At 45.6% G+C, this 21,942-nt stretch overlaps 1 protein-coding gene across 7 annotated transcripts in view; it reads right to left on the bottom strand.

The window, feature by feature from the left end:
- The window catches only part of LOC106592565 (calcium voltage-gated channel subunit alpha1 Ab), a 181,969-nt gene that overhangs the window by 18,607 nt on the left and 141,420 nt on the right, over positions 1 to 21,942 (bottom strand). For 5 of the 7 annotated variants that reach the window (XM_082958730.1, XM_082958729.1, XM_082958726.1 and 2 more), the window contains exons 36-43: positions 21,490 to 21,640; positions 20,301 to 20,428; positions 19,139 to 19,235; positions 12,535 to 12,640; positions 11,700 to 11,807; positions 9,758 to 9,861; positions 3,355 to 3,491; positions 1,247 to 1,382 (exon numbers count right to left, since the gene is read on the bottom strand). In XM_082958730.1, the coding sequence (XP_082814856.1) occupies positions 1,247 to 1,382; positions 3,355 to 3,491; positions 9,758 to 9,861; positions 11,700 to 11,807; positions 12,535 to 12,640; positions 19,139 to 19,235; positions 20,301 to 20,428; positions 21,490 to 21,640 (967 nt within the window). The remainder of the gene's footprint in view (positions 1 to 1,246; positions 1,383 to 3,354; positions 3,492 to 9,757; positions 9,862 to 11,699; positions 11,808 to 12,534; positions 12,641 to 19,138; positions 19,236 to 20,300; positions 20,429 to 21,489; positions 21,641 to 21,942) is intronic. The other 2 variants (XM_082958725.1, XM_082958728.1) reach the window with 2 other exon arrangements.

Below are 21,942 nucleotides of genomic sequence, written 5' to 3' on the forward strand. Positions count from 1 at the left end.
TCTTCAGTTTAATGATGCCAAAGACACGACACTGGAGAGACCTGAAAATAGCTGTGCAGCGACGCTACACATCCAACCTGACAGAGCTTGAGAGGATCTGCAGACAAGAATGGGAGAAACTCACCAAATCCAAGTGTGCCAAGCTTGTAGTGTCATACCCCAAAAAACTTGAGGCTGTAATCGCTGCCAAAGGTGCTTCAACCAAGTACTGAGTAAATGGAATACTTATGTGATATTTCCGTGGTTTATTTATTTATACATTTGTAAAAAAAAAATATAAACAGTTTATCCTTTGTCATTATGGGGCATTGTGTGTAGATTGATGAAGGGGAAAAAAAACAATTTAATCCATTTTAGAATAAGGCTGTAACGTAACAAAATGTGTAAAAAGTGAAAGGGTCTGAATACTTTCCGAATGCACTGTCTTTCTATGTTTTTATACAGTATAACAAAAAACACACAAAACATGCATATCTATGGTTCTCCACTAATTTGACTGAGAGAGATGAGACCAGGGTGGGCTTGGCACAGTCCAACAGGTAGAGAGAGTGGGGGGAGCCCATCTACCACCCACCTGTAGGCCCAAGACTTGGTTTGAGCCAGGGGTCAGTGAGGATGGGCCAAGAGATGGCATGAGAGTGTTGGAGAGAGACGCGAGAGAGTGAGAGAGGACAGAAAGAGAGTGTGTCAGTAAGGGGTGGGAGGTTGAACATAGTTACTTCACTGAGTGAAACGTAGATATAGGGAGAGTGAGATAGATTGAAGAGGAAGACCTTGAGCGGGGCGACACAAACAGTCCAAAAGTTGACTCAGAGCAGCACAGCTGAGAGGGGTGGAATATTGTCCATCTCTTGACCAATCAAGCCCTTCTCAGTGAATCACCGGGATAAATACAGGCTGACAAGCAGTATTGACAGTCATTTCCTTCTACCAGTTAGGAATAAGGATGTAATATATACAAATGGAGTGACATTCTCCAGAAAAGGGTCATGTGTTGTCAACAATTTACCGGAATATAAGCGTTACAGATATCTTTAAAACACGTGCCAATCCTGCATTGCATGACTGTAAGTTATCATTTAGTGTAGAGTATATGACATCATCATGTTTACTCCTATAGGACACAATGGAACAACTGTAGGCCTATAAACTAACAGCCACTGTACTGTCCCAAAACCTCAATAGAATCACAGTCGGGCCTCAGTTTGTGCGGTTACTGCGTTACCATATGTTTGTGCTGCGTTACCTGTGGGTTGTGTCTGTTGTCATGGAGATGGTCGGGGTAGGGTCTCTCTGGGCTCCAGTTGCCCGTCTTGTTAAACATCTCCTGAGCTTTAGCTGTCACCCACGACTGGCTCTCTGTCATCCCACCCTCTGGAGGTCTGGTACACACACACAAGCACTCGCACACACGCACGCACGCACGCACGCACGCACGCACGCACGCACGCACGCACGCACGCACGCACGCACGCACGCACGCACGCACGCACGCACGCACGCACGCACGCACGCACGCACGCACGCACGCACGCACGACACACACACACACACACACACACACACACACACACACACACACACACACACACACACACACACACACACACACACACACACACACACACACACACACACACACACACACACACACACACACACACGAATGCACACATGGAGGAGGATGTTAGTGGCTTATATACTGTAACCGCACAAACGCAAACCCAGATATACATGCACGCACTCATGAACACACACACACCAACTCAAATACATACACCTACTCAGTCACATGCCTATGCAAACATGCATAGGTATACATGCATATGTTTGTGAATACACAGTCACACACACACAGACTAAAACACACACTCAAATAAAACCACACTATCTCTTCGATAATTACAAATACAGTACAAACACACACGGACACAGGTCTGACGGCACCAGAGAAATAAGGACACAGAGACACACAGAGAAGGAAGACAGAGAGAGACACAGAGAAGGAGAAGGAAGACAGAGAGACACAGAGAAGGAAGACAGAGACACACAGAGAAGGAAGACAGAGAGACACAGAGAAGGAAGACAGAGAGACACAGAGAAGGAAGACAGAGACACACAGAGAAGGAAGACAGAGAGACACAGAGAAGGAAGACAGAGAGACACAGAGAAGGAAGGCAGAGAGAAGGAAGACAGAGAGACACAGAGAAGGAAGACAGAGAGAAGGAAGACAGAGAGACAGAGAAGGAAGACAGAGACACACAGAGAAGGAAGACAGAGAGACACAGAGAAGGAAGACAGAGACACACAGAGAAGGAAGACAGAGAGACACAGAGAAGGAAGACAGAGACACACAGAGAAGGAAGACAGAGAGACACAGAGAAGGAAGACAGAGAGACACAGAGAAGGAAGACAGAGAGAAGGAAGACAGAGAGACACAGAGAAGGAAGACAGAGAGACACAGAGAAGGAAGACAGAGACACACAGAGAAGGAGAAGGAAGACAGAGAGACACAGAGAAGGAAGACAGAGAGAGTCATTGGGGAAGGCAGCAGCTAAAAAGCCCACCACCGTGTAGAAACAGAAGAAACAGACCCCATGAGAGACATTTACAAAGTGTTTGTATGTGCAGGTTGTATGCTTGTAATAATAATTTTTTGGGGGGGTTATATTTGTCCTGTTAGATACAAGTGTGTAATACAAGTGTTTTTTGTTGTTGTTGCATATCCCAACTCCCCCTGAGACACCCACAGGGAGTGGGGTCACGGCCAGGGTCGTCATTGTATAGCACCCCTGGAGGAATTAGGGGTAAGTGCCTTGCTCAAGTAACCCTTTATTTCTCACCTTGTCGGCTCCAGTATTCGAACCAGCAACCTTTTGGTTGCTGGCCCAGTGGTCTAACCTGGAGGCTCTCTGCCTCCATACCTGCATTTGTGAGTATGAGTATATGTATTCTACTGTATGTATACATATGTGTGTGTGTGTGTGTGTATCTACAGTATGCATACTGTGAGTGTTGGCATGCTTACGTATGTATGTATTTGTGTGTGTATATGTACATATCATGTATGCATATGTATAACCCATCACTACTACTCACATGCTGTTAGGGTCGTGCTGGGTGTTTGTGCATGTGTGTGTGTGTGACAGATAAAGAGAGAAAGAGTGTGTACGGTTCTACTCACATGCCGTTAGGGTCGTGCTGGGTGTTTGTGCATGTGTGTGTGTGTGACAGATAAAGAGAGAAAGAGTGTGTACGGTTCTACTCACATGCCGTTAGGGTCGTGCTGGGTGTTTGTGCATGTGTGTGTGTGTGACAGATAAAGAGAGAAAGAGTGTGTACGGTTCTACTCACATGCTGTTGGGGTCGTGCTGTGTGGCGGGGAGGCCGTTGACCCCTGGCATCCCTCCTCCCGTCCCGTCGGGGCCTCCCCCTTCTCCTCCCCCAGGGGAGGGCGGCTCCATGCGCTGAAACATTAACGGTGTTCGGTTCTGTGTGAGATACAACATGGCCTCGGGCTGGCATCAGACACACTCAGGCAGGGACACACACACACACACCTACATCTGTGTGTAGGTGTGTATAACCCACACATCACACACACACAGAGGAAAGGAGAGGATGCACCGCAGCATGCTCCCACCAGGTGGCACAATTGGGTAAAGTAATGGTTTAGAGGTTAGAAGTTGCCTAGAGTGGGAAATTGAAGCTCTGGAGAAGGGCGGAAGTGCAGGCTTTTGTTCCAGCCCAGCACTAAGTATATATAATAGTCACCACTAAACTAGCTTCAGTTTTTCAATACTAGCCACTAACAATTTAAACTTTTTTCACCAACATAAAAATGATTCTGGACAGCTGAAGCAAGTCACACAATTTTTCTTGAAAAATGTCCCTTTCTAGTTGGTTATTAATTAATTAGTGTCTAAATTGAGGACTCGCTGATTATTTGACTGAAACAAATACTTTGGCCCTCCAGAGGTAGAATTGCCCACCCCTGCTTTAACCACAGATTTAGGATCAGATTACCATAACCATCTGATAACCTTCACCATTAGGAGAATTAAGACCTGATCTGATCCTGTGTCAGTCAGTGCTTAGTGGCAACCAGAGCCATATATTTAAGCAATAAGGCCAGAGGAGGTGTGGTATATGGCCAATATACCACGGCTAAGGGCTGTGTCCAGGCACTCCGCATTGCATGATGCGTAAGAACAGGCCTTAACCGTGGTATATTGGCCATATATCACAAACCCCCGAGGTGCCTTATTGCTATTACAAACTGGTTATCAAAGTAATTAGAGCAGTAAAAATAAATGTTTTGTCATACCTGTGGTATACAGTCTGATATACCACGGCTGTCAAACAATCATCATTCAGGGCTTGAACCACCCAGTTTATAAATGTATATATACCAGGGTTAGGGTCAATTCCATTTCCATCCATTCATTTAGTTCCAATTCCACATTTTCCTCATTGAAAAACATTGAAGAGAAAGGGGATTTCACTGTACTTCCTGAATTGACTGCAATTGAAATGGAATTGACCCCAACACTGATATATACACACAGTGCTTTCAGAAGGTATTCACACCCCTTGACTTTTTCCACATTTTGTTATGTTACAGCCTGCATTTAAAATTGATTAAATATAGATTTTGTGTCACTGGCCTACACACAATACCACATAATGTCAAAGTGGAATCATGTTTTTTGAAACTTTTATAAATGAATACAAAATTAAAAGCTGGAATGTTTTGAATCAATAAGTATCAACCCCTTTGGTATGGCAAACCTAAATAAGTTCAGGAGTAAAAATGTGATTAAGAAGTCACATAATAAGTTGCATGGAATCACTCTGTGTGCAAAAATAGTGTTTAACATGATTTTTGAATGACTACCTCATCTATGTACACCAAACATACAATTATTTGTAAGGTCCCTCAGTCGAGCAATGAATTTCAACACAGATTCAACCACAAAGACCAGGGAGGTTTTCCAATGCCTGGCAAAGAAGGGCACCTATTGGTATATGGGTAAACATGTATCCCTTTGAGCATGGTGAAGTTATTAATTACACTTTGGATGGTGTATCAATACACCCAGTCACTACAAAGATACAGGCGTCCTTGCTAACTCGGTTGCCGGAGAGGAAAGAAACTGCTCAGGCATTTCACCATGAGGCCAATTGTGACTTTAAAACAGTTGCAGAGTTTAATGGCTGTGATAGGAGAAAACGGAGGATGAATCAACAACATTGTAGTTACTGCACAATACTAACCTAAATGACAGAGTGAAAAGAAGGAAGCCGGTACAGAATAAAAAATATTCCAAACATGCATCCTGCTTGCAACAAGGCATAAAACTGCAAAAAATGTTGCAAAGAAATATACTTATATCCTGAATACAAAGCGTTATGTTTAGGGCAAATCCAACACAATACATCACTGAGTACCACTCTTCATATTTTCAAGTACGGTGGTGGCTGCATCATGTTATGGGTATGCTTGTCATAGGCAAGGACTAGAGCTAAGCACAGGCAAAATCCTAGAGGAAAACCTGGTTCAGTCTGCTTTCCAACAGATATTGAGAGACAAATTCACCTTTCAGCAGGACAATAACCTAACACTCAAGGCCAAATATACACTGGAGTTGCTTACCAAGACGACATTGAATGTTCTTGAGTGGCCTAGTTACAGTTTTTGACTTAAAGCGGCTTGAAAATCTTCGGCAAGACTTGAGAATGGCTGTCTAGCAATGATCAACAACCAACTTGACAAAGCATTGTACAATCCAGGTGTGCAAAGCTCTTAGAGACTTACCAGAAAGACTCACAGCTGTAATCGCTGCCAAAGGTGATTCTAACATGTATTGACTCAGGGGTGTGAATACTTATGTAAATAAGATATTTCAATATAAAAATGTTAATACATTTGCAAACATTTCTAAAAACATGTTTTCACTTTGTCATTATGGGGTAGAAAAAATATATACTTAATCAATTTAGAATTCAGGCTGTAACACAACAAAAATGTGGAACAAGTCAAGGGGTTTGAATACTTTCTGAAGGCACTGTATATGGCTCTGGAGGAAAATTCTACTTCCTCCGTCAAAACAGCTCCTCAAGAAGTCCTTTTTGTTGTTTCGCCCATATATGGAGTGTGGAGGGAGCAGGGAGGTCTTCCATTGGCTGGTCTGTGGTGGTGTCGATGGCTACATGACTACAGATCCCGTCATGTTCATCCAAACCAAAAGCTAAAATGTTAACGGCTAAATGAATGGGAGTGAACCCGGGTTGTAGCGTGCTCGCTAACAGTGAGTTCTTCTGGGAAAATTAGCTTTAATATACTAACAAGTGAAATGGGATATGGAGGACGAGGTACAAAACTAGTGCACTATTTTCCCTAGAAAGCACGTTCATGAATACCACTGAAGATTCACAGAGATGGTTTTGTTACATGAGCGTCCAATGGTTACATCAGGAACCTCAGCTCAACATCCAAACAACCAACCAGAGATGACGGAATACACAGACAGGAGCACACAGAGAGGGGAGAAGGGTTCTGGTTAGACAGGCCTGATGACAGTCAACCTAGATTGACCAATCAGGGAGGGTTTGAGAAGTCAAGGTCCCGCCCCCCTCCTGGAAGAACAAATCGAGTCAGAGGGACGAGGGGATGGATGGACAGACAGATAGACAGGGAGAGAAAGACAGAGGGAGAAGGAGGGAATATGCAAAAGAGTGATAGAGGAGTGACATAGATAGTGAGTGATACATAACAAAATGTATAGAAAGGTACAGACCTGGGGCAGGCAGAGAGACATGGTAAACAGTGGTAGAAAGACAGATTACAACAGTGAAAAGACAGGCAGTAAAACAGTGGTAGGAAAAGACAATAGGAAAGACTGTATATATATATATATATATATATATATAAATAATAAACTGTATAAATTGGAGAATAGATTAAGACATAACGAAAGGTAGTATAACAGTTGTAGGGAGGAGGGAAGGAGGGAAGGAAGGAAGAAAAGAAAGGCAGAGTTAAGGAAAGAAGGTGGGAAAGATTGAAGGAGAGATGGCGGGAAGGTGCAAAAGATTGAAGGAGGGAATAAGGAGAGAAGAGCAGGAGTGATGGACATAAAGAAAGGAATTAAGGAGGGAAAGAGTACAACTGAGAAATGAAAGAGGGAAGAAGGGAAGGAGGGATAGACAGAAAGACATAGTTTGTCATTGTGCACCACAGGCCAGCTGGTGATGTTGAGAAGGAGGAGCCTGTATGGAACTGGACAGTCAGTGCAACCAATGAGATGACAGCATTCAGGAGGATCATACCAACTCATAGACAGGGTCTAAAATATCGTACACTCCATTCACCTAAGGCCCGATTGAGACTTGAGATAAGTAGACTTAACATGGACTTAAGTCAATAAAACATGGACATAAGTCAATTTCTTTTTACTTAAGTCCATGTTAAGTCAACTTATCTCATGTCTGAAAAGCGCCCCTACTGAATACCCACAGATAACCCCGCCTCATGGACTTGATCTTGGATAGAATAAGACGGGTGCCAATTCTGTTTCTTAAAACATCCAAGAAAACATCTAAGAAACTTTGGTTTTGGGGTGAACCATTACTTTAACTTCAGCCTCTAAAGGCAGATAGAAACCATTAAAAGCTGTGGATTGCAGCACTGGAGTCACAGGAGCAGTGGGGTATCCCGGGGAATGGAGAAATGGTGTTAGAGAAACAGTGGGGTATCCCAGGGAATGGAGAAATGGTGTTAGAGAAACAGTGGGGTATCCCAGGGAATGGAGAAATGGTGTTAGAGAAACAGTGGGGTATCCCAGGGAATGGAGAAATGGTGTTAGAGAAACAGTGGGGTATCCCAGGGAATGGAGAAATGGTGTTAGAGAAACAGTGGGGTATCCCAGGGAATGGAGAAATGGTGTTAGAGAAACAGTGGGGTATCCCAGGGAATGGAGAAATGGTGTTAGAGAAACAGTGGGGTATCCCAGGGAATGGAGAAATGGTGTTAGAGAAACAGTGGGGTATCCCGGGAATGGAGAAATGGTGTTAGAGAAACAGTGGGGTATCCCAGGGAATGGAGAAATGGTGTTAGAGAAACCGTGCACATCACATTAAGAGGTAGTGCATTTACACAGCATTCATAGACAACAGGAGTCCATACGTACATTGGCCATGTTGTATCATTATTATTCATATCAATTTCAAAACAAAACAATTGCAATTTGACAGTTTAAAACATCCCCCCCCCTTCTCCTCACCACTACACCCTTTATCCCCTCATGCTTTAAAAGGGGAGGAGTTCAAAGAAGGCCTTAAAGGGGCAATCTGCGATTTAGTTTTATTGTTTGAACTGCAGATTGCCCCTTTAAGTAAATATACAAGTGGTGGGTATGAGGGGGGTAAAGTAATGGGTAGGAGGGGGGTATAGTAATGGTAGAGTAAAGGTAAAGAGATAGCGAGTGGAAGAGCCAGGCCGGGCATCATCCTACGATAGCCATCCATCATGCTAACTGGGAAACAGGCAGAAACAGCCTGGTGCCGGAGTAGAGAGAGAGAGGTAACTGGAGTTAGCATGCTACAGGGGTAACCCAGGACCAGGCAGAAACAGCCTGGTGCCGGAGTAGAGAGAGAGAGGTAACTGGAGTTAGCATGCTACAGGGGTAACCCAGGACCAGGCAGAAACAGCCTGGTGCCGGAGTAGAGAGAGAGAGGTAACTGGAGTTAGCATGCCACAGGGGAAACCCAGGACCAGGCAGAAACAGCCTGGTGCCGGAGTAGAGAGAGAGAGGTAACTGGAGTTAGCATGCTACAGGGGTAACCCAGGACCAGGCAGAAACAGCCTGGTGCCGGAGTAGAGAGAGAGAGGTAACTGGAGTTAGCATGCTACAGGGGTAACCCAGGACCAGGCAGAAACAGCCTGGTGCCGGAGTAGAGAGAGAGAGGTAACTGGAGTTAGCATGCTACAGGGGTAACCCAGGACCAGGCAGAAACAGCCTGGTGCCGGAGTAGAGAGAGAGAGGTAACTGGAGTTAGCATGCCACAGGGGAAACCCAGGACCAGGCAGAAACAGCCTGGTGCCGGAGTAGAGAGAGAGAGGTAACTGGAGTTAGCATGCTACAGGGGTAACCCAGGACCAGGCAGAAACAGCCTGGTGCCGGAGTAGAGAGAGAGAGGTAACTGGAGTTAGCATGCCACAGGGGAAACCCAGGACCAGGCAGTGCTCATCGGGAGGGTTCCAAGGCGGAGGAGGTTGATGTGGGAGGACGAGCGAGGGGGGGTTGGGGGGGCAAGGTGGAAATAAAGGGCTAGGGGGTTGACGGACCAAGGAGGGCAGCGATGGAGGTCCTGGAAAGGGTCCAAGGGGGCCAGGAAACGGGGTCTAGCAAAGGAGTAGGTCTGGAGGGAAGGGAGGCTATGGAGGTCTGGAAAGGGGAGCTATGGGGGCAGGAAGTAGAAAGGGGGTGCTGGGGTTTGAAGGACCAAGAATAGCAGCCATGGGGGTTCTGGATGGTGGGTAAAGGCTGGAGGAAGAGTTGAGGAGCTAAAGGAAGGGGAGCTAAGGGGGTTGGATGATTTGGGGTTCACTGGGGTGTGGGAGCATGGGTGTCTGGAGGCAAGAGAGGCTATGGAGAGCTGGACAGGTTTGGGAAGGGGATCTAAGGGGGAAGGAAGAGTCAGTTCTGGGGTGTTTTTTGGAGGTCTCAGGGGTGGGTCTGGGTCTAGTGGGTACCTGCTCCTCGCGTAGGGCCTGGAGCTTCTTGGCCTTGCTCTGTCTGTAATACTCCATGATCATCATGGCAGCGTAGATCTTCCCCACCGTCAGGTCAGTGGCTGCTGAGAGAGGGACAAGTTACCCTGCCTCGATTAGACCACAATGTGGATGGGACCCTGAGCCGTGAGACGAGAGAGAGGGGGATGGGAGTGGGGGACCGACCATGCTACGACACCACACACACATACAGACAGTTGCGGGCACTAAAAAGTTAGGTCGTGTTGCTGTATTGGGAAAACAATTGCTGCCAACGTGTGGACAACACTTCACTCTATGTCTCCTAACGGTGGGTTTGGTTTTTAGAAAGCAAACATTTCAGTGGCCGCAACTGTAGGGTAAATCTTAAAGTCCTTGATTCGTCTACCTCCTTTAAAAAAAATTGCATTGGGGGAAAATATCCGAGGTTCCACCCCTCAGACCTTCTCTTCCAATATGTTTTGAGAACGAGCCAATAATGCAATGACTCAAGAATCAAGGACGAAAGGAATCAAGGATGAAAGGAATCAAGGAAACACTTTTTAGATTCACCCTACATACATAACACACGCTAACTGCATCAAATGACACCCTGTACACAGAAATACACGACCATAAGGTTGTGGTTGAAAGTAGTGCACTATACTATATATTATCCCCTCTATAGGGAATATATGCATTATATATGCACTATTAATAGCAGTATATAAGCAATAATATACACTATGCTATGTACTATACTGGGAATATGGTAATGGTGTCATTTGAGAATTGCCTGCAGATACAAGTACAGGTACAACCAAATACAACACATATACAACATATTTACAACACTGTACAGTATACAACAGAGCTGATAGTCTTTTCACAATCAGTTCTTTTCTGTCTTTAACTGAAATATTGTCTTTGACTTTAATTTGAACAGGCATAGTGCTTCAACGGTTTCTATAGAGGACTATATTGTCATTTCACGTTGACCATAGATCATCACTTCACGTCAATCCTACGCCTGAGGAAACAGGAGCTCCACTTCTCTCTCCAAAAACTCGAGATTGGCACGCAGAGTTTGGATGATGCGGATAACGTTAAACATGAGGATAAATATGGAGCTTTGTTTGACACTAAAATACACCTCTTTACTGTGAAATATAAATGATGATCTATTCCCAGAGAAATGGCTCGAGGTCCCCCAGCATATCAACTTAGAGCAAAGTAGAATAATACTTTAGGATAACAGTAATTGTATAGTGCAATACTATGAAGTACTTTATCAACATTGCATGCTGCTCTACTTTCAGTGAAGTATAACTTTAAATTAATAAATTCAAGTTATATTTAACACCAAGGCAGCATGCTACACTACACTGTGTGTAGAACATTTGATATCTTCCTTATTATAATAATAACACTGTTACTATACTACTACTATACTTGTACTACTATAACATGACTCTCACTAAGCCTATGTTGAGGCCCATACTCCCTGTAGTGAAAAGACTTCTATAGAGGGCTAGGGTCTATAGCAGGCACCCCCTGATGCAGGAACTGACTGACTGGGGGTAAAGAAGGGATTGTGTGAGTGTGTTTATGTTTTCTAAGAAATGTAAGTAGGGAGAGGTGAGGATGTACAGAGGGAGTTATGGTTGTACGTGTTTGTGTTTGTGTGTGTGTGTGTGTGTGTGTGTGTGTGTGTGTGTGTGTGTGTGTGTGTGTGTGTGTGTGTAGGCGGGAGGGGTTGTGTGTATGAACATGAGTGTGTATAAGTAGGGAGATGGTCCGTGGTGGTCCTGATCAGGGGGGGCGAAGCAGTGAGTGACTACAATTAGTAGAAGCTGTCCTCTTGGTGAATTGGTGATCGTCGGACACACTTACACACACACACACACCTCGTAGTGTGTGTTTTACGTTTCGTGGTGTAACTTACACTTGTGTGGCGTGACCAGCAGGTCTAGGTTCTTCTGAGAGAGGTTGGGCCAAATGGCCATCATTTCTTTCCTTAGCTCAGCATCCATCTGATGTTTGTCAGCTCCTCCTGTGTTGCCCAACACACACGTCAAGACACACACACACACACACACACACACACACACACACACACACACACACACACACACACGTGGGCATACGCACACACACACACACACACACACACACACACATGTGGGCATACGCACACGCAGGTATGCAGGAAAGCACACACACACAAGTGCAAACACGCGCACGTACGAAAGTACATACGCAAGCGCAAACACACGTACGCACACGCAGGCAGCAGAGCAAGCCCACACACACGCGCACACACACACACGCGCGCACACACAAATATGCATGCAAAAAAACAAGTTATCCAGCCACACATGTACACATTCACACAAACAAACAAAGATTTGGATTAATCCACAACTTCCTGAGCATTTATAAATGTTTGGTATATCACCACTATCTGGAAGGACAGGACTGATACCATACCTATGGTAGGAAGAAAATAAAGGTAGAAAGAAAGAGAGAGAAAGAAAGAAAGAATGAAAGAAAGAGATAGAACGAAAGAATGAAAGACAGACAGAAAAAGAGAAACAGAGAGGAAGAATAAAAGCAAGAAGCAAGAAAGCAAGAAAGCAAGACAGAAAGAAAGAAAGTAGGGAGGGAAAAGGTAGGAAACAACAGATCAGAATGGCATTGGCAAAAATAGTAAAAAAGGACAGCTGAAAAAGTTTAGTAGATAAAGAGAGACAGAAAAGGAGGAGGGGAGAAGGTCGTACCCTTGGCAATCTTGATATCGAGCGCTGTCCGAATCAGAGCCATGAGGGTGGAGTTGAAATGCACTGAGTTGTCCTCGGCAACCGGCAAGTCCATGCGCAGCAGCCTCTGTGGAGAGCCAATCAGGTGGAGAGGTTGAGGAAAGAGAGCGTGTCTGTGGTAGGGGGTGGGGTCTGAACCTCCAGGTAAGGGGAAAAGGGAGGGGCCAAGATTGAGGGAGCTCGATAGGGCAACAGCCAAAAAAGGTTTCAGTCTCGGTAATCTTATCTACTTTCTTTATTTAGCCAGGTATATGTTCGACTCTGTCTGATTCTGAAGACACAGACATTTGGTGCAATTCAGTTTCACCCCACAGTTCACGGAGGGAATTGAAATCCAATTCATGAATTGAAAGAAATCCTCATAGAAAAAAAAAGTCAATTTCAATTCATCTCCCGAAGTGACTGAATCTAAATGGAATTTAACCCAACCCCACTTGCAGTATCTTGATTGTCAGAGGTCCCTTGTAGGCCTATGTTGTGTCTGTGTGTGCTAAAGGACTTTGTCATATGTAGTAACCACAGTATGATTTCCAAACTGTAAAACTGCCTTTTCCAAAGGAAACAGTGGAAAAGTACTTCCTGATTGTCTCCTGATTGGCAAGTGATACTCAAACAACTACACATTTATCCAATGGGCCGTCTGCTACAGAATAAGCGACTGCGAGAGCCAAGAGCCACACGGCACCACAATGGCCGACGACCAACTGACCCAACCTATGCCCATGTTCCCTAATAATGTGTGAATGCAACGGTACGCATTCACGCATCTTATTACACACAAATGTACACACATGTACACATACAACCCCCTTTACCCTCCCACTAACACACAGTATATTAACAGAATATACTGGAATAGACTGCAAGACATAGCAAACAGTAGTATCACTGGCGTAGTTGTATTACTCTTCATCAGGAGACTAGTGTGTTTTATCAAGGCATCTGCTATAGAGCTCCCCCTACCTGTATGGAGGTTCGCTACATGTTTTGGATTTATTTATTTCTAAACAGGTAAAACCAATGGATGAACTGCTAGATAAAAAAAAACCAGGGTGGTTGTTTTTTCACATCTATTAGTCGGTCATCGATTGGTTTGACCTCTGAACATGAGCGTTGGGTACTCACGTAGGACGGGCAAGCACGTGTGACACGATGTTAGTGTGTGTGTGTGTGTGTGTGTGTGTGTGTGTGTGTGTGTGTGTGTGTGTGTGGTGTGTGTGTGTGTGTGTGGTGTGTGTGTGTGTGTGTGTAGTGTGCGTGTCATGCCCGAAAGCGTGTGTGGCAACAGTCGTCGCAGCCTACATCCACAGCCTCCAGGTGTCCATAGCAACAAGCCATGCAACAGAGAATGCAACGGACACATGCTTTCCCCAACACCCCCCAGATCCCCGACATTCAACATACCTCCACAAGCAGCATGCCCCCCCCCCCCCCCCCCCCCCAGGACAAGCAGTCGTGCAGCCGTGCACAGAGAGCATCATCTATTAGCTTTGATGGATTCATGGGATATCGACTTATTGATCCCTTTGATTTGTTGTATTTTCTCTCTATGGTTTCCTACAGAGCTATGCAGGCTATTCCAAGAGTCCTTAGTGTTAGTCTTTTAGACGTGATGCAAAGGTCCGGATTGGCAGATCAGATCTCTCTCGATGCTAAACGGTTGCGTTATCTAAAAGGGGTCAGTTAAAGATGTTTAGTAATAACATTCCCTGAAAGAAGAAAAGAATAAAAAGAAGAATGATTTGTTTTTGACCAACCAGATGGTGGACTACTGTATATAGGGGAGAAGTAGTAGTAGTAGAAGTTAGTGGCGTTAGAACCAGAAGGTTTCTATAATGAGATGGAGCTACAGATAAAAAAGGAAGTCGGGACAGGAAGAGGGAGCGGGGTTGTGACGACATTGAAAAAGGAAAAACAAGAAATCAAGACGATACGTGATTCAAGGGGAGAGAGAAAGAGAGGATATTGAGAGAGAAAGAGAGAGAGAAAGAGAGAGAGAAAGAGAAAGAGAGAGAGAGAGTATAACAAGACAAGAGAATAAGACGAGGACTGAAACCATATCAATCTATCACCAAAAATGGCCAACCAATGGCCATATCCCAAACAAAGCAGGCCTTCCTGGAAAGTTCACTACCATAACAAAGGTTAGAAAGGTCAAGAGTAAGAATGAGGTCAAATACTACTCTTGGATTATGACCAGTCCCAGGTGGGAGAAAGTGGTGTAGGGGTTAGGGTCTTTAACGTAAAGTCTTCTCTCAGGATTAGTGTACTAAAACAACGACAAGCTAGCATATAACCCACATAAGCCATCACAGCATCTATCATCGTTGTTATCCATGAACACTAGGGATTTCCATGAGTGACATACTGTATGCAATAGGGATTTGCTGGGCTGCGTCCCAAATGGCACCCTGTCCCAAATAGCACCCTATTCCCAATGTAGTGCACTACTTTTGACCAGGGCCCATAGCGCTCTAGTTGAAAGTAGTGCACTGTATATGGAATAGGGTTCCATTTGGGACACATCCCTGGACAGAGTGGAGAGAAGGAGCAGGGAGAAGAGAGGACAGAAAGGACAGAGACAGACAGTAGGACAGAGGGACAGAGACAGACGGTAACACAGAGACAAACAGTAGAATAGTGACAGAGTCATAGGAACAGAGACAGACAGTTGGACATAGGGACAGAGACAGACAGTAGGATAGAGGGAGACAGTAGGATAGAGGGACAGAGACAGACAGTAGGATAGAGACAGACAGTAGGATAGAGGGAGACAGTAGGATAGAGGGACAGAGACAGACAGTAGGATAGAGACAGACAGTAGGATAGAGGGACAGAGACAGACAGTAGGATAGAGGGAGACAGTAGGATAGAGGGACAGAGACAGACAGTAGGATAGAGGGAGACAGTAGGATAGAGGGACAGAGACAGACAGTAGGATAGAGACAGACAGTAGGATAGAGGGACAGAGACAGACAGTAGGATAGAGACAGACAGTAGGATAGAGGGACAGAGACAGACAGTAGGATAGAGGGAGACAGTAGGATAGAGGGACAGAGACAGACAGTAGGATAGAGGGAGACAGTAGGATAGAGGGACAGAGACAGACAGTAGGATAGAGGGACAGAGACAGACAGTAGGATAGAGGGACAGAGACAGACAGAGGGACAGAGGGACAGAGGGAGAGAGTGTATTTAAGGGAGTGAGACATTGGATAATGTTGGCGTAGTTGAAGCTGACAGACAAGTGGACGGAATGCAAATTATGGGAAGAGGAAAGAGAGAGAGAAAGAGAGCGAGAGAGAGAGAGAGAGAGAGGGGGAGGGAGTGATACAGAGAGAGAGAGGGGGGAGTGATACAGAGAGAGAAAGAGAGAGGGGGGAGTGATACAGAGAGAGAGAGTGGGGAGTGATACAGAGAGAGAGGGGAGGGATACAGAGAGGGGGGAGTGATACAGAGAGAGAGAGAGAGAGGGAGGGAGTGATACAGAGAGAGAGTGAGAGAGGGGGGAGGGAGTGATACAGTGAGAGAAAGAGAGAGAGAGGGGGGGGGGAGTGATACAGAGAGAGAGAGTGGGGAGTGATACAGAGAGAGAGAGTGGGGAGTGATACAGAGAGAGAGGGGAGGGATACAGAGAGGGGGGAGTGATACAGAGAGAGAGAGAGGGAGGGAGTGATACAGAGAGAGAGTGAGAGAGGGGGGAGGGAGTGATACAGTGAGAGAAAGAGAGAGAGAGAGGGGGGGAGTGATACAGAGAGAGAGAGAGAGAGGGGGGGGAGGGAGTGATACAGTGAGAGAAAGAGAGAGAGAGAGGGGGGGAGTGATACAGAGAGAGAGAGAGACGGAGGAGAAAGATATGAAGACAAACAGTTCAGAACTGCATTGACAGTAAAACAGGATGGGTGGAAAAAGCTCAGGTCTTCTCAAAGGAAAGAAAGGGAAAAGATGGGGAGAAAAGACACAATAAGGAGAGACTGATAAAGATATGACTGTCTATCTATTTGTCAATTGTAATGGGAGTGAACACAATACTGTAGATTCACTGTCATTAAAATCAACAAATAACAACTTCCTGTCAAATAATGTGGCCACAAATGTCTCGGTGTCATCATCCCCTCCCAGCTAAGGGCTGAAGATTGAAGTACGGTATACAGTATATGTGTGTGTAGTCAGGAAATGAAGACCTGTCTGAATTACTGTGTGTGAGAGTGTGTGTAGCTATGGTGCCATCCACAGGAATGAGAGACTCAGAGGACTCAAGACACACACCCTTCCCTGTCCTTCTGTACCCGCATCCCTTTGTCTGTTCATGTGTGTGTGTGAGTGAGAGCGCCCGGAGTAATATTCAGCACAGTACATGCCAGTGTGCCTACCGGCTCTCCAATGGAAGAAACACTGCAGATAGATACCCATTAATATGTTAGTAAATGTAAAACCACTCATACTGCGAGGGCTTATTTAAAATCATTTCAGTTTTTAACAAAAAAACGTTCCTTTTGATGCCAAAACCAAGTAAATTGGTAATATCACCGATCCAATAGAGTATGGCTGACCTGAGATCATGGATACTTGACTTCCAGAAGGCTGTGGTGCACAGTTTTTACATTGGTTCTACTTGGAAGACCACGTTACCAAATGTGGGCAAAACCAGAGAAATCTGTGTATGTGAGTGTGTATAGGTCCATGCAGGGTGCAGAAGGGCAGACAAGGCGTCCTCCGTTCCCTTGCTCCTCTGGCTTAGTGTATCTGGAGGGTCGCAGGGACTGACTATCATTTCCCTATCATTCCACTTCACGACCATCCCTCCCTCCATCCATCCCTCCCTCCCTCCGTTCATCCCTCCCTCCATCCATCCCTCCCTCCGTTCATCCTCCCATCCCCAGTTCCGACCGATAATAAAAAACAGTGCTCACCATCACACCACCACTAACAGACAATAATGACAGCGCTGAGTTTTAGGAGTTTGGAGGGGCGATGGAGGGAGGGGGAAGGAGGGAAAGGGAGGGGGGAGGGGGGGAGTCTACCTTGTAGGCGACCCGGGCAGGGCACCTCTTCCCCAGGCCTAACGGTGGACACATGTACCTGAGCATCTGATACATGTCATTGTAAGTGATTCGGCCGCTGTAGTAGTGGTAGTATGCCCACCCGGACACACACACACACACACACACCAGCAACGACGACAAACGTGGACGGACAACCAAGAAATGAAAAACCAATGAGGGGGTGGGGGTGGGAGGGTAGGGAGTTTGGGTTGACACACGAACGAGAGGTGCATGGGGGTGGAGGAGAGAGGGGGGGGGGAGACGAGAGGAGAAAGGAACAACAAGAAAGGGGGAAACAAATACACAGAGGTTATTGTTTGGTCGGAAGAGTGGTTACGAGAGGGGAGAGAGAGGGGAGAGAGAGGGGAGGTTAAGAAAGATAGAGACTCAGCTCTGGTTGGCTATCTCGGGGAGACGAGGGGGAGAGAGGGGGAGAGAGGGGGGTGGGGGAGGTGTAGTTTTAGTATAAGTAGCTGTAATAACACAGCGTTCTATGCAGGGAGGTAAAAGGGGTGTTTGTGTCTCCTCTCGTATAGAACGTGCAGTGGGGCTTCTAGCAGGCAAGGAAAAGCACCGCTGCTGGGGTGGTGATGTCACAAATGGTCATGTCAATGCACTTCCTTTTACCCCCCAACTAGGGTTGTACAGTTCTGGGACCTTTCCCTAAATTCACCGGTTTTCCCAGAAATTCTGTTTGGAAGATTCCCGGAATCAGCAGAGAACCAGGATTGCTGGAAAACCTGAGAATTTTGGGAAAGGTCCCAGGAATTTTGCAACCCTTCCCCCAAACCCCTCCCAAACCCACCCCCTCCCCATCCCACCATCCGGACCCAACCCCCCCATTCTAGAACAATGCACGATGCTAGAACCCTGTTGTACCATGGTCTGGCCCTGGTCATGGTTAGACAGACAGCACAAACCAAGAAAACACAATGGTTCCAATTTCTTGTGTCTTGTTTCGTTGATACAGTATTGACTCCGGGGTTGGGGTCAATTCTATTTCAATTCAGTCAATTTAGGAAGTCATTTTTCTCACTGAAACGCATGGAACTGGAATTGGAATTTCAGTTTACTTCCTGAACAGAGTGAATTGAAATGCAATTGACCCCAACAACCCGGATTCATTCATTGAAAAATGTGCAAGTAGTGAATCGTTTGTAGCAGTGAATCGTTTGTAGTAGTGAATCGTACAGTACAGATAGCAAGTGCAGTGCACGCCTACAACATCATGCTTCAGACAGTTGCTACTAAACAGGTGTGGTGTGTTCTGCATTGTCCCAAACATTCTCCTCTATCATAATCAAGAATGCATACCAATATTAATAAGAAAACCAAAGCAAGATGGTGACCGTGGATGACTACAAACCAAACCAAACCAAAATCTAATAAGAAATGACCATGAAGAAGTGATAAAGGAAAATCAGAAAAAGAGAGATAGAGCGTAACATTCATTCCCAAGTCTCTGAGTGAGAGACAGAACGAGCAGGTTGCGTAAACGTTGTGTTATAGTTTGGTCCAAACCTTGCAGGCCACCCTATGAGGGCATTTCTTGCCCAAGCCCAGAGGAGGGGAGATTACTCTCAATAAACTGTACATATCCTTATAATGTATGCGCCCGCTGCAAGAAGAATACAGGGAGGTTAGAGGAGGAAGGGATACACGGAGAGAGAGAGAGAGAGAGAGAGAGAGAGAGAGAGAGAGAGAGAGGGAGGGAGGGGGAGAGGGAGGATAGACAGAGTGAGAGAGCACAGAGGAGAACAAGAGTATAAATCAGTCTAACAAGCATCACACACACACACACACACACACACACACACACACACACACACACACACACACACACACACACACACACACACACACACACACACACACACACACACACACACACACACACACACACACACACACACACACACACACACACACACACACACACACACACACTGAGGGAGTGTTACAGCCGGGTAGTCACTGAGTTCACAGTACATAGATTTAAGGGCCTCCACAATATCAACACTTTGGAAACAGAAAGAGAGAGAACGACAAAGGAGAGCAAGAAAGACGAGAGACAGAACGGCTGGTTAGTTGGTCAGGTACAGAAGCACCTGTTCCCTGTTAACTCCATCATCATCAGTATCACTAAACTCCCACGTCCGTGTGGTCAGTTTATTACATAGAGTTAGATAGAGGACTCATATTTGTATCTGTGCCATTATGGTGTCTGTGACAGCAATGTCAAAATGGGTTAAATCCATCTACAGTCCTCTATCTAACGCTATGGTTTATTATCAGTTGAAATCGTCTCCTCTGTCACGTGACTGGTCACATGACTGGGGTCAGGTTTGCGGTTTTCAGTTAAGGGTTTAAGGTTAGAATGAGAAGCTATGACAAAAGTGTATTAGGAGAGAAAGGCATGGGTTAGAGTTACTGTACAGTCAACAATGTTAATCATGTGTATGATGCTGTGTCCGTATATGAGTTTGACGTAAGTGGATATCTGTATGTGCCTATTTAGTCATACATTAGTCAAGTGTAAATGAACAAAACATTTTGTCCGTATGATTAAACATGAATAGTCTGTACACATGTACATCGGTGATAGTGTCTACAGCAGTGCGTTCATGTGTGTGTATGTGTGTATCTGTGTGCGTTTATGTGTGTGTGTGTGTGTGTGACTCACCAGGCAGCGGGGTCATACTCGGCCCATATCCGGACGTACTCGTCCAGGTGATGAGGACCCAGTATAGATGAGTCTCTGGTCAGGTACTCAAAGTTATCCATGATGACAGCCACAAATAGATTCAGCATCTACGCACACACACACACACACACACACACACACACACACACACACACACACACACACACACACACACACACACACACACACACACACACACACACACACACACACACACACACACACACACACACACACACACACACACACACACACACACAGTCAAAAACAGATTCAGCATCTACACAGCAACAATTATTAGATACCAAAAAATACAACTCCAAATGTTATGCAATACGGTAACATTACAAAGTCTGTGACCTGTTCATTGAGTTGCAAAAATCCATTCAACCAGACCCAGTTATTACAGGCTGAAACAGATTGGATTGAAAATGAAAGAAGCATTTTCAAATCAACTTCCATTGTCCTCCAAGAGTGTCTGAATATCCTCTTCTAGAACTACTGAAGCCTCGTTTCCATTGGCACTTTAAAGTCAACCAGGGTTGGGCTGGCCTTGGTGGGCTAGCTCAAACTGTGTTTACACTGCCTCCAGAAATTACAAATAATGTCATGTTGCTAGGTAGCCAATGTGCCTGCAGTCTGCAGCTAGCTTTTCTAATGCTGCTAGCTAGAAGTTGTAGAAAGTCCTCTGGCTACAACTAGATAGATAACTAACTACCTACCTAACAATTCAACAATTTATTTCAACATACTCTTGCCAGTGCCAGCCAGACTCAGAGCCATGTATGCAGCTTGCTAGCTAGCTAGCTAACCATTTAGCTAGTTAGCTTAATTCCTACCTTGCTTGCAATGGCATTGGCTATTAGCTAACCAAGCAAACCAGACGACAGGTTTAATAGGATGCAGCTAGCTAGCTTTCAATACGATTTGGGAGTAAGGGTCTAGGGGTTAGAGTCTAGGGGTTAGAGTCTAGGGTCTAGGGGTTAGGGTCTAGGGGTTAGAGTCTAGGGGTTAGGGTCTAGGGGTTAGAGTCTAGGGGTTAGGGTCTAGGGGTTAGAGTCTAGGGTCTAGGGTCTAGGAGTAAGGAGTTAGGATCTAAGAGTTAGGGTCTAGGCGTTAGGGTCTAGGAGTTAGGGTCTAGGGGCTAGGGTTTGATTAGTCCTCTTACCAGGAAAGAACAGAAGAAGATGAAGGAGACGAAGTATGTGTATGCGAAGGTGCTGCCACACTCTGGTTCTGTGTTCCCTGAGTCTGGGTCACATGTCTTACCCCCCAGACACGACAGCATGATGTCATGCCACGCCTCACCTGTCGCACTCCTAGTACAGGCACACACACACACACACACACACACACACACACACACACACACACACACACACACACACACACACACACACACACACACACACACACACACACACACACCCACACGAACGGACGCATTCACACACACACACAAACGGACGCATGCACACACACACACACATACGGATGTACACACACACACAAATGGACGCATGCACACACACACACACACATACGGATGTACACACACACATGAACGGACGCATGAACACACACACACATACGGATGCATGCACACACACATACGGATGCA

Source organism: Salmo salar, chromosome 12 (assembly GCF_965601325.2).
Source record: "Salmo salar chromosome 12, fSalSal1, whole genome shotgun sequence".
Taxonomy (NCBI): Eukaryota; Metazoa; Chordata; class Actinopteri; order Salmoniformes; family Salmonidae; genus Salmo; species Salmo salar.